Source organism: Mercenaria mercenaria, chromosome 7 (assembly GCF_021730395.1).
Source record: "Mercenaria mercenaria strain notata chromosome 7, MADL_Memer_1, whole genome shotgun sequence".
Lineage (NCBI taxonomy): Eukaryota > Metazoa > Mollusca > Bivalvia > Venerida > Veneridae > Mercenaria > Mercenaria mercenaria.
In genome coordinates, this window is record NC_069367.1 from 11,755,878 (window position 1) to 11,772,684 (window position 16,807).

General features: G+C 34.6%; 1 protein-coding gene across 1 annotated transcript in view; it reads right to left on the reverse strand.

The window, feature by feature from the left end:
* LOC123554921 (DNA-directed RNA polymerase II subunit RPB1-like) overlaps window positions 1-7,082 on the reverse strand; it is a 32,172-nt gene extending 25,090 nt beyond the window's left edge. The window contains exons 1-7 of the mRNA XM_045345354.2: window positions 6,769-7,082; window positions 4,364-4,633; window positions 3,773-3,940; window positions 2,090-2,261; window positions 1,699-1,808; window positions 893-1,054; window positions 70-290 (exon numbers count right to left, since the gene is read on the reverse strand). Coding sequence (XP_045201289.1) covers window positions 70-290; window positions 893-1,054; window positions 1,699-1,808; window positions 2,090-2,261; window positions 3,773-3,940; window positions 4,364-4,633; window positions 6,769-6,849 — 1,184 coding nt within the window. The 5' untranslated portion in view covers window positions 6,850-7,082. The remainder of the gene's footprint in view (window positions 1-69; window positions 291-892; window positions 1,055-1,698; window positions 1,809-2,089; window positions 2,262-3,772; window positions 3,941-4,363; window positions 4,634-6,768) is intronic.
* Window positions 7,083-16,807: the final 9,725 nt, after the last annotated feature.

The window sequence follows — 16,807 nt, forward strand, 5'->3', positions numbered from 1 at the left end:
TATTTACATATTACAGAAAAATGTTGTCCTATTCAGCAAATGAAGCTCTTGTTGCCTGAACGAACATACCTGTCAATGTTGAAAGGAGTGACAATCTCTGGGAATGTCATGTTTTGTGCAATGGTCCTCGGTACTCCAACCTGATCAATACGTAGATTGGGATCTGGTGTGATGACAGTTCTCGCTGAGAAATCCACACGTTTACCCATCAAGTTTCCACGGACACGACCTTCCTTTCCCTTCAGTCTCTGCTTGATTGACTTGAGGGGTCGCCCAGACTTTTGTACTGCCTGGAATGTAAAGCTATCTTTTACTATTCAATTTATATAACATTCTGTATAGTAAACACTTTTATTGTTATAAAAGCCTTTTTAAAGACATGAAATATAAACATTTTCATTTCTATACTTCATATATAAAATCAATCCCAAATTCAAGTCAGACCTCATCTTAAAATTATCAAGCTATTTTTCTGTGCAGGGATCAAAAAATCAAAATGTCTCATAAACAAGAAACCAGAACAGAGCAAGTGGAACTTGTTTCTGTACTCGTCAAGTTGGATACATGAGACTGGCCAAAAATGTTATAAAGCAAATGGATAAGTCATAGAGAAGCTAGAGTATCTCAGCAATCGGAAACGAAACTGTTCGCATAATGGCTGCATTAGCTAGATGTACAGCAGTCCAAGACAAGATTTGGGTATGAACTGTTTTTACTGGAGTTTAAAATGGACACTGGAGGTAAAATTATTCAGCCCTGCTGTAACCAAAAAAAATTCCAGTGAAGCATAAATAATTGCAAATTTAATTTCAGTATGCTTATTTTTAAGTCTTTAAAATGTCCTAGAGCAACAGTATAAAATTATCTTTCAGTTGATTTCAAAAAATCTTACCCTGGGCAGACCAGGCAACTCGTTATCCGTGAGTGTAGCCACATGGAACTGTAACATCTTTGTATCCTCCGCTATAATATGTGCTGCAGCTCCATTCTGTTCATTCCTCTTTAACTGATTGTTGGCCTTTATAATGTCAGACAACTTGTGGGTCAAGTCATCCTGGAAAAAATAAGTAGGATTACTTTTCTGTTCCAATTTTGAGCAAAAATCCCCTATCCATCATTTCTTGTACACCTATTCTTTTCTTTCTGAAATCACAGATTTTACATTGACACGAAGTATGAGGTACTGCAGCACTATTTCAATTATAAAATAGCAGCTGGTTAACACGCCTTCGTTAACAAGAAGACCGGTACTAACTAGAATGTGTCTGTAGGACACAGGGTGTGCCCCCCACTGGTACATTTGTCACAAATAAGGGGAAATAATTCAAATGTTTGCAGTCTTAACAAACATTTTATGGTAAGGATTCATTATTCTAGGCCATATACTTTTTGAGTTATGAGCATCACAAACAAAAAATCCACTATTCTGGCCATTTCAAGAACCATAACTCTGTAATAAGCGCTAAGATTCTCAAGAAGAATGCCAAGTGTGCAATGTCACATCATGATAAAGACTCGAGCAATGTTTCATGAATTTACATCAAATACTTTTTGAGCTAGGCACATAATTAGGTGAAAATGTGCATTTTTTACTATTTAAGGGGTCATAACTTTAAAAATAAGGGATGGAGCCAGCCTTTTCCATACATTTAGAAAGTGAATGGTGTCTGCTTATATGCATGATCCACTAAGATATACCTGGTTTCTAGCTGAACCAAACATCACAACCGCTGGTCTAACACAAAGTGGTGGCACTGGCATCACAGTGCATACCATCCAATCTGGTCTTGCGAATTTTGGGTCCATTCCTGAAATAATAGTCAGTTAACTATGAAACGGACAAACTGACGTTATGTCGCTTTATCTGTTAAGATATGTGGATAACAGTTTATCACACTTGCAAAAATATCATGTTAAAGTGCACATTTAATTTTTGGAACTTGCACCTTGCTTTTCTTACTATGTCTTGTGTGTCACAAGAACTGTTTTAACTAATAAATTCTAAAATCGGAATCAGAGTAAAGTCAGGACAACGACTGCAGATAATCTATAATAATACTAGTTCTCTTTCTACTGAATAAATGAATACCCAGAATAATGGATTCCTCATCAGATATTCTCTTGAAAATTTCGTGCACCCTTTCTGCAGTAAGCACAATCTTTCTCTCTTGACCTTCTTCGTTTATTTTCTTCCATTCACAAGTCAGTTCCAGACCCATTCTCCTTATGTTTGGTTGGTATCTACCACAACCACCATGTCCCTACAACATATCAATCATAGGTTCATCATTTATCAAAACAACATATATATAATCACAGATAGCTTGGAAAAGTATATTTATAAAGGGCACCTTCAATATAAAATCATCTGACAAACTCAGGCCTAAAAATCTACTTTCTAATGTCTGAAATGCCTCTTTTCCAAAGAGTCATATAGGAAATTCTTGCTGCCAATAGCCTGAAATCAGGATGAGTCCTGAAAAATCCCAGGCCTGCAAACTGAGTGAAGACTGGTATCAAATGTTTGTAAAAACATAACAAAATTACGAAGAAGGTTCATTTTGTTCAGAAAGTTTGAGAAAACACATTACACATTTAGCTGGAGACACTTTCTGAACATTGCGAAAATTCAAATGCCAGTTAGTTTATGAGTATGACTGTCAATGGTTTCTCTTTATTACAAAACAGAACTGTTTTCTTAATTCTTTTGTAAGTATGATTAGCCTAGCTTATCTGGGCCCAAGTTTTATTAGCTACTGTACATAGCTAAATCAAGCTATCAGTATTATAAATATTCCAAATATTCTGGCCAAGTTTTACTAGAAACATGTCTAACTTTGCCCAGATGTTAAAGTTGTTGTGCATGTTCACTGGTCAAATTTTTTGCTACCATGTAAAATTTGAATTTTTTTTGGACCCGACATAACCCAGATTCAATCTGGACCTTGAGATCATCAAGATTACCATTTTGGCCAAGTTTCAAGAAGATAAAGTCATAAATGTGGCCTCTACAGTGTTAACAAGCTTTTCCTTTGATGTGACCCCAGATGACCCAATGTCGAAATCGTCCAAGATTTTATTGAAGGTTACATTCTGACCAAGTTTCATTAAGATTGGGCCAAAAATGTGACCTCTAGAGTGTTAACAAGCTTTTCCTTTGATCTGACCTGGTGACCTAGTTTTTGACCCCATATGACCCAATATCGAACTCGTCCAAGATTTTATTGAGGGTGACATTCTGACCAAGTTTCATTAAGATTGGGCCAAAATTGTGACCTCTAGAGTGTTAACAAGCTTTTCCTTTGATTTGACCTGGAGACCTAGTTTTTGACCCCAGGTGACCCAATATCGAACTCGTCTAAGATTTTACTGAGGGTAACATTCTGACCTAGTTTCATTAAGATTGACTCAAAATTGTGACCTCTAGAGTGTTAACAGTCAAATTGCTGACGACGACGGACACAGGGCGATCACAAAAGCTCACCTTTGAGCACTTTGTGCTCAGGTGAGCTAAAAATCAAGATACACTAACTAAGTAAGAGACAAGACCAATAAAAAGATACGGTTGGAAAAAAAAAAAAACCCATATCAATCAAGTTTTCATAATGGGCCTTGGCTATCAGAAAACCTCAATCAATTCAAGCTACGATTAACCATTCACATCCAGTTTTTCAAATATGCAGAACTACTTTAATAGCATAATTTCAGGATTGTTCCTAATTAACAAGATTTGGAATCTCATTAAATTTTGTAATCCCAAATATGAAACTACCTTCTTCTCGCCACTTGCTCCTTCCTCGCCGTCTTTTTCTGCTTTCGTGTCCATTTCATCACCACCTTCACATAGTTTACGACCCTTACACAAGTCGTAAACATGGGCAAGTCTCTTTGCTGGAGCTCCTTTTGACCTGACAAGTATGTCCTTGACTTTGGGGGATGTCTACAAACATAAACGATAAAGAAGTGTTGTGATTTAATGTTTACAAGCTGCAGAAAATGTGTCAATACGTATTTTAGACACCAGTGCTGTCCAATATTTTAACTAACAAATACAAGTGAAACCTAACTAGCAGTACAGCCCCAGAATTTATCAAATTCATGTTTACTTCTATCATTTCCTTAAAAACAAACCATACACATGCAACCCCAGTGAAATTCGTTACCACAAAAACATTGAACAATATTTGTTGAACGCACTCGTAAATAAGCTAATATCAGATATTAATATTTATTTATTGCAATAATCAATAACTGACCTTCCTGTATATTGTACAAGTTGTTGTGCTTTAAAATTATATACATGGAATCATAAAGTCCAGAAAATAACTTGAACACCAAATGTTTATTATAATTTGAAACTTACTGGGTCAACAAGAAGTTTGGAGCAGTAGAAACAGACGCAACGAAGCACTTTGATCGACTTTGTAAGAAATCCAATATGGAAAACCGGCTTCGCCAATTCAATGTGTGCAAAGTGACCTGGACATTCGGACATGTTGCCGGCACATGTCTGGCATCGTGCAGTTCTATCTATAACACCCTGACGAGGGTCCATCAACCCTCCAAGCTTAGGGCGTCCTCCCTCCATTGTCTCAGAATACCGAAGTCCTCCCTCCACCACAGACATACGTCTCTGAAAAACGAACAAAATTAGAGATGGATCATGCCATCAACAATTAATTATCAAGTTTCTTCGAAATCTTTCAAGAGGTTCAAAAGTTACAGAGGACATGAAATTGCTAACAGACGGGCAGACAGACATCTGGGGTACAACATGGAAGGGACGTATCAAAATTATCAAATTCTTGTTTTCCTCAGGACTGATGAATCAGGATAATAAACTTACTGTTTTATTTAGTATTTAGACATGGATTGTGCTCATGAAAAAATTTTTGGTAAATATTTTATCTATAAATAGTAGGGGTGCGTACCGGTTCTCAATATAAATCGAATACCGGTATTCTGGGTTCGATCGATACATCGGATCGAGCGTCCCTGTATCGATCAAAAGCTAACTACATGGTAAATGGCCTCATTCCCGTAGATACCTATGTATAATGCGCAGTTTTTTTTACCCCGCAGTTTATACACAGGTATAGACGATTTTCCAACTTCAAAACAAGTTTCTTTCCGATGGTCGCCATTTTGGTAAAGGGAAACAACTCTCCACGCTAACTGTCACCGCTAAAATCTAAGATTGCCGTTACGTTCCGTAAAAGATCGAATGGTTTAATTTTCTTTCAAACAAAATTAATTTCATATAAATTTAAAAGTATTTTGATTAAAGAAATATTAATAAATCACAAAATTTATGATACTAATTAAAGATCAAGTATTATCTTTAACCGAGATCAAACTGTGAACAAACAAAATTGACAGAGGTGACATGCTAATTGCCGGTAATTACTGGCTATTTGATCGTAACAAAAAGACTATCACACCTTTTGTTAGTGGTTTGAATTGAGAAGCTCATGTCACTTTGAAAGATACCATTCCGAAATATTGAATCAGCTGCTAGTTATTTCTTCAAAAGAGTTAATTAAAAAAGGTAAAACAACAATTCTAGCATGCTTGCCTCTGTTTCCTAAAGAAAAATGTATCCAAGTCCTGTGATTTTGTCTCAGAATAGACCGACCTTAAAAGTGATAAATCGATACTAGTAATAAAGTTCATATTGCATTACTTTTGGTCGTGTACTCTGTTATTATTCCGTTAGAAAATATTATATGATATATCGAATATCGATCATTTTGTATCGATACAAATATCGTATTGATCATTTTGACCGATACGCACCCCTAATAAATAGTTCTTACTTGGGTTGGAGGCATGTTGAATATGAAAGAAGTCATTGTTATCTACTCAAGAAGTACAACAAATTAAACAATTTATGAGCACAATCCATGTTACAAATACGAAAGAAAACATTTTAATTCTTCAGTCTCGAGGAAAACACAATATTGATAAAAGCTTCTGATTAAGGCGTACAAAGTGCTAATTAATACCAATAATTTAAATATCAAATTTGCGATCGTGCTTTTGTCAGGATTAAACAATTATAAATAATTCTGTTTCCTGTCTGTCATTTACAATGTATCTAAAACAATGAAAACAAGATCATCTCCTGTTTTGAAAGATAATTTTTTGTCTCCTCTCTGTAAATACCAATCTTAGTATTCATTTAGATAACTGGACCTCTAGACAGCCCTGTACGGGTTTTCTAGAGGTCCGTTACGCTCGACTCTGCGTCTACAAGTCCCGTTACTGGACCCATCACCACTGCCTTTCTAGTTTTGTTATTAAGAATAGATAATTTGTCGCTTCACTTGATTGAAACAAGCACTCCCTAAGTCCCTTCCTTTTAAAATCCTAGCAGTAAGTGCGTACAAGGAAAGTGCATTCTAGTCAAATATTTGCTCTAGTTCGCTAACATCTACTCCATGAATTTGAAAAATGCGTTTTTATGAAAAAATAACACAAGGCCTAAAAAACATCTTTGTTTCCAGTAACATTTCCCACTAACATAGGGTAGGTAGATGGGATTTTTTTTTTTACAACACAATGTTAAAAGTATAAAAAAAATAGCGAAAATATCGATTAATTTTTCCAACGCTCTAAAAATACTTAGGGTCGCGGCAAATTTTTAGGGCAGGTCGGGATACAGGAAACAAATAAATTTTTTTAGGCCTGATCAAGCAACACCAGTACTTTGAAATTAGAACCATAGGAAGTTCTTTTTTCATATTATTTGTAAGTGAATTAACGTACAAGTTCATCTGGACCAATAATACCGAACTGCACACGCTTGACATCACGCAGGGTTGCGTTCGAGTCCCCGGTGTAAGCCATTTTTCACCGGGTTGTGAAATCCAAAATGGCGTCCTTTCCAATTTATTGAATAAAAACTAAACGGTCAACATTTTCTGTAATTATATTTATTTTCACACAAATCGGATAACGGGATAAACTGTTCGAATAGAATATACGACGGGTTTGCGTTAAAATATAATTTATTTCCTAATTAATTTCGTCTTTCCTCTCTGCTTGTTTCTACTTAGTCTTCCCTGACTTTCTGAACATTCGGCGACTCTCGGCCAGTATTTATACATTTTCGATCTGTGCGGGTTCAACATATGAATTTCAAAGCTTCCGGTATTGGTTCCCAGCTTGAACGGTGTATTTTAGAAGAACTTCATGATTATTTCAACATAAGGCATCAACACTCTAAATAATTCACCATAGAGTAGACATAAACACACTAAATCAGGGGGGGGGGGGGGAAGGATGTATGGTGGTATGCTGTAAGGATTAAGTGAGCGAAACGTATCGCTGTAATAAAAATGGCGGAAATTTAAACAGAAAATACACTTTGCAGACATGTAGAAAAGTGTCATATTTACAGGGAAAAGGGCAAAATTACGTCAAAAATCAAGACATTTATTTGTAAACATTGCTCCCGAGCGCAAAACCTTGTATAAAACTTTTTTGTCTTTATACTTATCTGATTGTAAAGACTATATAGCTAAAGAATAGGCTTTGCGCCACAGCACTGGCATATTTATTTCGTGAAATGTAAAGCAAAAACCCACTTAACTGTCAAAAAGTTTATTTTATGTTTAAATTTCCGCCATTTTTGTTACAGCTATACATTTTGCTCACTTAATCGTTACAGCATACCACCATACGTCCTGTAAATAGATGGAATGTCAAGGGCTGCAGTCAGGGTGTGTATGTGTTTACATTTATTTATACTCGCCACCGGTTAAACAGATTGGAGGACAGTCAGGGGCGTACTAGTACAGCGCATGGCATTTTGACCCTTTGTAGAGAGAGGGTATGGGAGAAGGTTTGGGCTTTTCCATCCGGAATTTTGAAAAGATAATAGTAAAAAGCAAAGGAGAATTTTTTGGCAATTTATTACTTGTGATCACTTGATCATGATTTAGATTTTGTATCTTTAGGTTTGAACAAAATATTCGTTTTTTATTAAGGTCCTCCCGTTGTTGTTTTCGGGCCTCTTCAAACGTTACCTTACATATTATATCTATCACAAAGCACAAAATGAATATTTCTTAAAATACAAAAATGTCACTATATATAAATTTTATTAAAACAAAAATCCACAGTTTTAAACACGTGGACCGGTATCAAACTTTTCTATGGGGGAAATGGCCTATATACCTCAGTAACCGCACATGGCATGTAAATTTTCAAAAAGGGCGGAATATAATTGCCATCTCCTTAATCAGTTGTGTTGGCAAAGTTATGGAAAGAATTATATTCAAGAATATTTTTAATCATCTCCATTCTAACAATATAATATATAAATATCAGTCTGGTTTTCTCCCTGGTCATTCAACTGTATATCAACTTATTGATATTTATAACCAAATATGTAAATCATTTGACGAAAAACAACCGACATGCATGGTATTTTGTGACATCTCTAAAGCACTGACAGGGTATTGCATAAGGCTTTATCATTCAAACTTAGACAATATGGTATTTCGGGTAATATTCTAGATTGGATTAATTGCTACTTAAAAGACGGTTCTCAAGGAGTTTCGTCGGACAATCATATTCTATTACAAAAGGTGCAAATGCCGGTATTCCTCAAGGGTCAGTGCTCTGACCTGTATTAATTTTAATTTACGTGAGTCCTAAATAAGTAGAACTCGATTTTCTTTTGCGGATGATAGTTCCCTAGCAGTATCTACTACCGACATAAATCTGGAAACAACGTTAAACTATTACCTAGAAAAAATCCTTATGGGCGAAACATGGTCTGCATCTAAATTCCTCGGATCTTTGCGTCAGCTAAAATACAAACTTAAACGTACTACACTTAATTAGATATATTTACCTTATTTAAGACCCCTAACCGAATATGTGTCAGTTGTCTGGGACAGCTGTACACAATACGAAAAAAGACACTCGTTGGATGAAATTCAATATGAACTATAGTTACAGGTCTCACGCGTTCCGTATCAACTGAAAGAATATTAAACAGAATCGGCTGAGTGTCACTTTCAGACCGCAGAAAAATACAAAAATTGACATTAATTTACAAGTATAAGCACGGTTTATTGCCTGAGTTCTTAAACGATTTATTCCCCAGTTCAGTTGGAGAGACTACCCCGTATAACTTAAGAAGAAACGACACCAATTTTGCAACTCTGTCCAGACGCACAGAAATGTACTCCAGATCTATTATTCCATCATCTCTTTCGTTATGGAACGCACTCGAGAGTATTATTCGCGATTCACCAACTCTGTCGTCATCCAAATCAAATCTAAAAATAACCGTTTAAAACATTTTACTTACACGGCGATAGATTTTTTACAATTCATCATGCCAGAATTAGAAATATGTGTAGCAATTTGAATAATGGCCCTTTTTCGAATCACTTAAGAGAAGTTCCCAACTGCCAGTGGCATGCAGAGCACTTCTTTTTCAAATGCAACAGATTAAGATATGAAAGGCTTCAGCTGTTTCGTAGCACCCGCACTTTCCATCCACTAAGCTCTGTAAAACTTCTTTTTGGTGCAGCTAACTTGAATGACGCAGAAAGCCATACCATATTTAATAAAGTGCAAACATACATAAAATATACAGGACAATTTAAACCAACCTAATAATTATTTATTTCATATTTCGGTCGGTCGAACTTTGGTTTAGAACAGAGCAGCACAAAACAATATTTTCCCCTTTCTTCCAGTACTCAATCAATTGTTGTTTTCTTTTCCTTTCTGTTTTTTTTATCTATCTTTCACTTAAAATATATTCCGTCATCGGTTTAATCTATATAATGTTGACGAAGTGGGGAGGACTGTTTATAACATTGGCATAACTTAAAGTCCAACCCATTTGCTGTTTTTCATTTCAATATATGATAAGTCATTTTGAATGTTATGTATATATGTCGAAATGAAAATATGCAATAAAATATGATTAAACTAAGTAGCCACACATTGAAACGGATTGAAACTTCAAACACTTATTCTCTGCGATGATCTAACGTGCGGCGCACACAAGTTCCACAACTGTCTTCGGGTTATCTTATTTGTTTTTATTTATTTATTTTGATTTATATGGAATTATGCCCCTTTTTGACTTAGACATTTTTGGTTGAATTTTTGTATATTAAACGTTTGTTTTCAACATGTCTTTTGAATAGAAGAGCGTTGTTGTCTTCCTACAGTTCTTGTTATTACTGCCGTATTTAACTTGAATATAAGTTAATGGCCAAAGGCAACTAAATTTCCGATTTGCTTATTTAAAACCAAACTGTTATATATATAAAATGTCGGATTTTTTCCAAATCAAAGTACATGATGGGTGATTTTAAAAACTAGATCTGAAATACTTTTCAAAATCAAAAGAAAACGTATAACAAGTATAACAAATCAGTCTGAATGCTGATGAACTCTTTGGTCCTAAGCATATTTTGGTAACTGCTGACAAAAACCCTCCCTTAGTTAGGTATTCTTACACAGTTAAAATTATAGTGCTAGATCCAGAAACAAAATTTAATTAAAACGTTTTTGAAGGGTATACATTGCTTTATTTCTTATTGTTAAATAAACCTACATGTATACTATGATTCACCTTTATCATATATTGACAGATATCATTGTGATGGGGAAAGTTAAGTCTCTGATAAGATTAACAAATCAGTTATAACATGACAATACATCCGTGACATAGAGGGGAAATAATAGTGCCAAAACGCAACCGATCTTTTCAATACGAGTTACTTCTCTTAGATTAGCAAAAACAATTCTATTGAATTCAATCATTTCAACCGATCTTTTCAATACGAGTTACTTCTCTTAGATTAGCAAAAAACGTCTGTTGAACTCAATCTAGAAACAATATGATATATGCTATGCCAGCATACGTTATGGGCAAAACTAAAATGCCTTTAAACTACTCACAAGTCAGAGAAAACTCATCATATTACAGATTTTCTGCAAATATGAGTGTTTGACTGTAAACCATCGCAAGTATGTTCAAATACAGGTTAATATAGCAGTTAAATTGATGTTGTAGAGCACTGTTATTTTAAGCATATAGGATTTTAATACAGACATATTCAATATTATCACGAAATATATTCTTACTATACAGTGTTGTACAGAACAACTTTGTTTACTTGAATTCACATAGAGTCTTGCGCCATCTGAACATAATGCACGCTGTTAATATTATTACTATCATTGCTATTATAATCATTATCATCACTACTATAATAATTATCATTACTATTATAATCATTATCATTACTACTACTATTATTAATATTATTATTAACATCATCATCATCATCATCATTATTATTTTCTTGTTTCCAGCCTAATGAAGTTTGGTCTAGAAGTTCAGGTATTTGGCAAGAGCATTGAACGAGTATATTTTTAGAATTTAGTCTTTGATATGAAAAATATAACTGATAAAATTCATAAAATGCTTTTATGCTTGCTCATATGTGTTGTATCGAATTAATAAGAAATAAAATGACGGCCATTTTGAATGAACATTTTTAAGGCCAAGGACACCATGTACAGCTCGTTTGTGTCAGACTTGACTAAGCATACATGTATCTGAAACATGTAGAAAAATGATTGCTTTTCAAGAATGGAGGAAATAAAAAATCTATCTATATTCTGAAACTGGATCTTAACTAGGGACCGAATCACTTATCAGAGGTGTACTAAGTATGTTTGTATAACATATCATAATATCATATCTAAAATTGTCTTTAGCGTTGTCGAAGTTATTTTTTTAAAATAAAAATTTGTAACAGGGAGACAATTTTATGACTATTCAAATAATCATGATTTAAAGGCATGACACTGCTTCCCTTTTCCGTATCATTGTTTAAAATCATATTAATTCAAGAAGCTGTCTTGAATATTTTACAAAAATGACAGATGACTGTGTCTTAATCCAATACAGAGTTTTCGTTTTTACCCTTTTCAATCACTTTTTGCCATTTACCATCATATCAAATTCAACTGGCATAACGTTTTAATATTAAATTTAGTTGTTTAATACATGTGGATAATCAAACTTGAATTTATCAAAACATTTCACTCACTGTTTGGTAAAAGAGTTTCCGCGATTTTCTGCTTCATAATACCAGATATATATGAGCCGCGCCATGAGAAAACCAACATAGTGGGTTTGCGACCAGTATGATCCAGACAGCCTGCGCATCCGCACAGTCTGGTCAGGATCCATGCTGTTCGCTTTCAAAGCCTATTGCAATTAGAGAAACCATTAGCGAACAGCATGGATCCTGAACAGACTGCACGGATGCGCAGGCTGGTCTGGATACATGCTGATCGCAAAGCCACTATGTTGGTTTTCTCATGGCACGGCTCATAATTTATTATTAGTTATACATCATTTAAAGGTCTCTAAGAATTGCAGCTGAAACTTTTTTTATTCTTAAAAGTATCTTGAATAGTGTAAATTTTATGTACAAAAATGTATTTTTTAGCATTGGTAACAACAGGCGGTCTTAAAGAGTTATTATACCAAATAAATAGAAAATGCCCGATACGTTTGTTTTTTGCTTTATTACATTACCAATTACTTACAAATCAATGCATACTATAACTTAGAAAAAATGACATAAATATAGAGACATACACATTAGCTTAGCACATTATAGCAAATTACATTGTATTTCAATCTGTATAAACTAGTCAAAACATACAAACAACTTTCATTTCGAAGCGTATCACATATGAAATTGATTTCTAGGTGATCGGCCAAGCTTAACATTTGACGGAACACATTTGTAATTTGATTTGCGTTCCGTCTGAGGCTCCGTATTTTATGATGATATTTATTTCATGAGTGACGTTTTACATCATTTGCAATAAAACTGATATAAATCAGTCGCATTACATTTAGAAAATGTGTTTCAGGATTATCTGGATAGACAAAAAAGTGAAAACTATTGCACAGGTCTTTAAATTCAATATTTTGAGGTATAGAAAAAAAAAGAGAAAAAAAGAAAAGAAAAATAAGTTGAAATGATAAGGTGAGAGACCTGACAAGCAAAATAGTGTTTTATTTAATGATTTCGATAATTTCTTGGGCAGCTAACAGTATAACTGAGCCGCGCCATGAAAAAACCAACATAGTGGGTTTGCGACCAGCATGGATCCAGACCAGACTGCACGGATCAGGATCCAAGCTGTTCGCTAACAGTTTCTCCAATTCCAATAGGCTTTGAAAGCGAACAACATGGATCCATGCTGGCCGCAAACCCACTGTGTTGGTTTTCTCATGGCATGGCTCATACTTATTGAATGCCTTGCTGGCCAATACTCAGATCTACAGAGACCGACTTCCCATTTTATCGGTAAAAATAAAGAAAAACTGTGAAAAAATCCACATATCTCGAAAATTTCCTAGTTGATACTTTTGCTAATACAAAGACAAAGGTGATCATAATAAGGTCGCAGCTCCCCCAAAAACGACACCGTAAAGCAGTGTATCTATGGATGTGAAAATGAAACAGAATTCCGCAATGTTGACTACAGCGCAAACATGTTGCAGCATACCAAATACACAACCATACACTTTCCCTCTTTTTAAAGTCACTTGACTGTGCTGATTTTATAAAATTACTGTTATTGCACCCTGCTTGGTGTATTATGAATATTATTTCATCGACACGGTCTTGATTGTTCTCACAGCTGATTAAATTCTATATATGCCTTTATGGCCTCGTTAGGTTTTGGAAACTATAGGAACAAGCTGAAAAAGCAAAGGATAAACACAAAAACTGAGACTGACAATAAGACAATGTACTCTTTTCAGTTGTGAGATATGTATAATCTAGCAGACCATTTAGTTTACCCTCACATGTACATAATTGACTGACTGAGGAAACATCTATCAATTCTAGCCCATGTCAACCGTCAAGAGGAAAACTAAAACCATTTATCACATATGTGATATGATATTCAGGCTAGTCACGTGACAATAATGTGATACAATGTCATGTATGTCAAATTTGCGGATATAAATCACGTCCGTTCTTTAGAGGATAATTCCTCATTATGGTGGAATGAACAGGAGAAATTTACTAAAATGAGGTAATTTTGTCCTTAAGCACGTGTTATCGTCTAAAAAACAGATTTTCGTGCGACATTACAGTATTCATTAATTAATGAAACACAAGAATTGCATCTTCATTGTACAAGATATGCAATAAAGTACACTTAGTCTACTTATCTCTTAATGAAATACAAAATGTCCATCTTAAGAGAAATTAATAAAAAAATAAAATTGAAGGGGTCCGTGCAAAAAGGAACCTATCTCCATTTAGTAAAAATGTTGGGAAAACGCATTTTTGTAAAATTTCGGTGAAATATGATATTTCCCAAAATAATTGCAGCTGAAGATTGTATACTATTTAAACAGTCATATTACAAAGTTTCGTGTATTTTGCACTATTTATATCATTTTTATAACAAAAAATCTTGTTTTTGTCTATTATGTTTATGCAACAAGGGTTCTAAGTCCATGGAGTTATGCAACAAAGGTTCTAAGTCCATGGAGTTAGGACCATAATTGCATTTAAACCATGATTTGCGAATCATTTTTGCCTAAGTATATCAATAAAATAAATTAATTTCACATACCTGATGACTTTTAAAATTATTGATATAGTCTATTTACATTAGACTCCTTCCTTGATGTCAACTCATTGTGGAGTTAGACCCGATGTTGCATACGTGAAATATCATCTTTTTCATTCTTAAACAGAAGAATACACTGCTGGAGGAGTTAATCAGATGCGGAATGTTCTTTTTCATGCCACAAATGCCCTAACTCCATTTTGACCAAAAATGGAGATAGGTACCTTTTTTGCACGGACCCCTTCATATTGTTGTAAAATTGAACGTAGTATAGAGATGTTGTTCAATTTTATTTTGCCCTTTTTATTAGAAAGTCTGTTGCATTTGATACTTACATAACAAAACAGTATGCCGGTAACAATTCTATAACAATACTATATTTTGTGAAGCTGCACGAGTGTACTAAATGTATCTTTACTGTTGAAGTATCTAGGAACTTTCACTGTAAGGTAAAGCAAATTCTCGAAAAAGTGATTAATTTTATGTACACACAAGAAGGAGCTATCATGGTCTTACAATTTATATCTTGTATTATTTCTTTATGAAAAATATAGATATTTTCTTAAAGGTCATTTCCGTGTTTTATTTTCTTAAAGGTCATTTCCGTGTTTTATTTTCTTAAAGGTAATTTCCGTGTTTTTCCCTTTGTTAAGGCCGTTGACTTCGAATCATTTGCACCTCAATGCTTTTCTTTCGAGATATCGCTCGGGGTTTAGAATTCTTTCATGTATGAAAGGTCTTTGTTGTAGCAAGGTTTTCCCTGTTAGACGCTATAGAGCATGCAGACTGATGCCATAGATTAACCACTAGGAGTGATAAAAAGGGATTTTGTTTTCTAAATTCTAGTTATTCAGAATTGTGTGTTTTTTTTCTTTCAAAATGACAGGTTAAGTATTCCGTTTACACAATATAGTTTTGTCAGGTGTATTTTATTTCTAGACAAAATATGACAATAAATTATTTTTCTCTTAATCATGTTACCAAAATTGCTTCATACGTTTACAAAGCTGTATGTGATAATTAAAACAAAATCAAGTATCTTTAAGATATACATAAATATGCAATGTAACATGACGAATTGATGTACCGTTTGTCGATCATATTCAAAGCTTGACAAGAACGCATTCTTATACTTGATTTGCAGTTCCCTGGATACTCCTTATTTCTGTTCACCATCCTGTAGAAAGAAATATGCCATCTTTATGTCAAAGAAATCTAATAAATCTCTTTCAAAAGTTGAAATAAGTGTTCCGGGATGGTGGTAAAATAGAATTTACCACTTGGTAGAAATAATTTACATGTATATCTAAACACATCGACGAATTATATCGCTTGCCTTTCGGCACTCGATTATAAAAAAGTCTTGGACCCCTTATTTGTAAAAAGGGGGCCAAAAAGCATTTAAGTAATCGAAATAGTAAAATTTTAATGTCATTCCTTGAAAGTCCTTCGGAGATCTAAATAATCAGAGAAGGACGGACAGAAAACATAACCCAGGACTGACAATTTTTCCCAGGAAGATCGATATTTCCCAGGAAGGACGATATTTTTCCAGGACTACCAATATTGCCCGGGACAGACACCTTTGCCAATGGCGAACAGCATTGCTCAGGACGGACAATAAATCTACTTGCTCTTATGTTCATTGCAAAAAGGGCCATTCCACAATTAGAATATGATTCGGTAGGAGGGTGCCTGGTGAAATTTACATGTAGCAATTTTAAAGGAAACTGTGTAGCAAATCAATTTGCAGACTTTGTACTGCCTTTAAAATCAAGACTTGTCAATAATCCATCAGTATTTTGTTTCTTTTTCAGTTCAGAAATCTGCTTAATTGTCCAACACTGTCACAGGTGAACTGAGAATTAATGTGGTCCTTCAATGATTGTCCATTTTAAACCGTAGCTATTTTGATACAATTTCTCTGACTTTGACAGTTAACCTAACCAGTGTTCCTGGATTCTGTACCAGTACAAACCTATTCTCTGCAAGTAACTGCTTACTTACTCACGTGAATAAGAGGTAGAATGATTTCAGACACAATGTCTTTTATCATATCGTCATGAAGAAAATACATCTCCAAGGGACCGAGCTTCGTAGATCAGTGCTCTCCCTATTGAGCTAAGCGGGCGGGTTCGGACGAGAG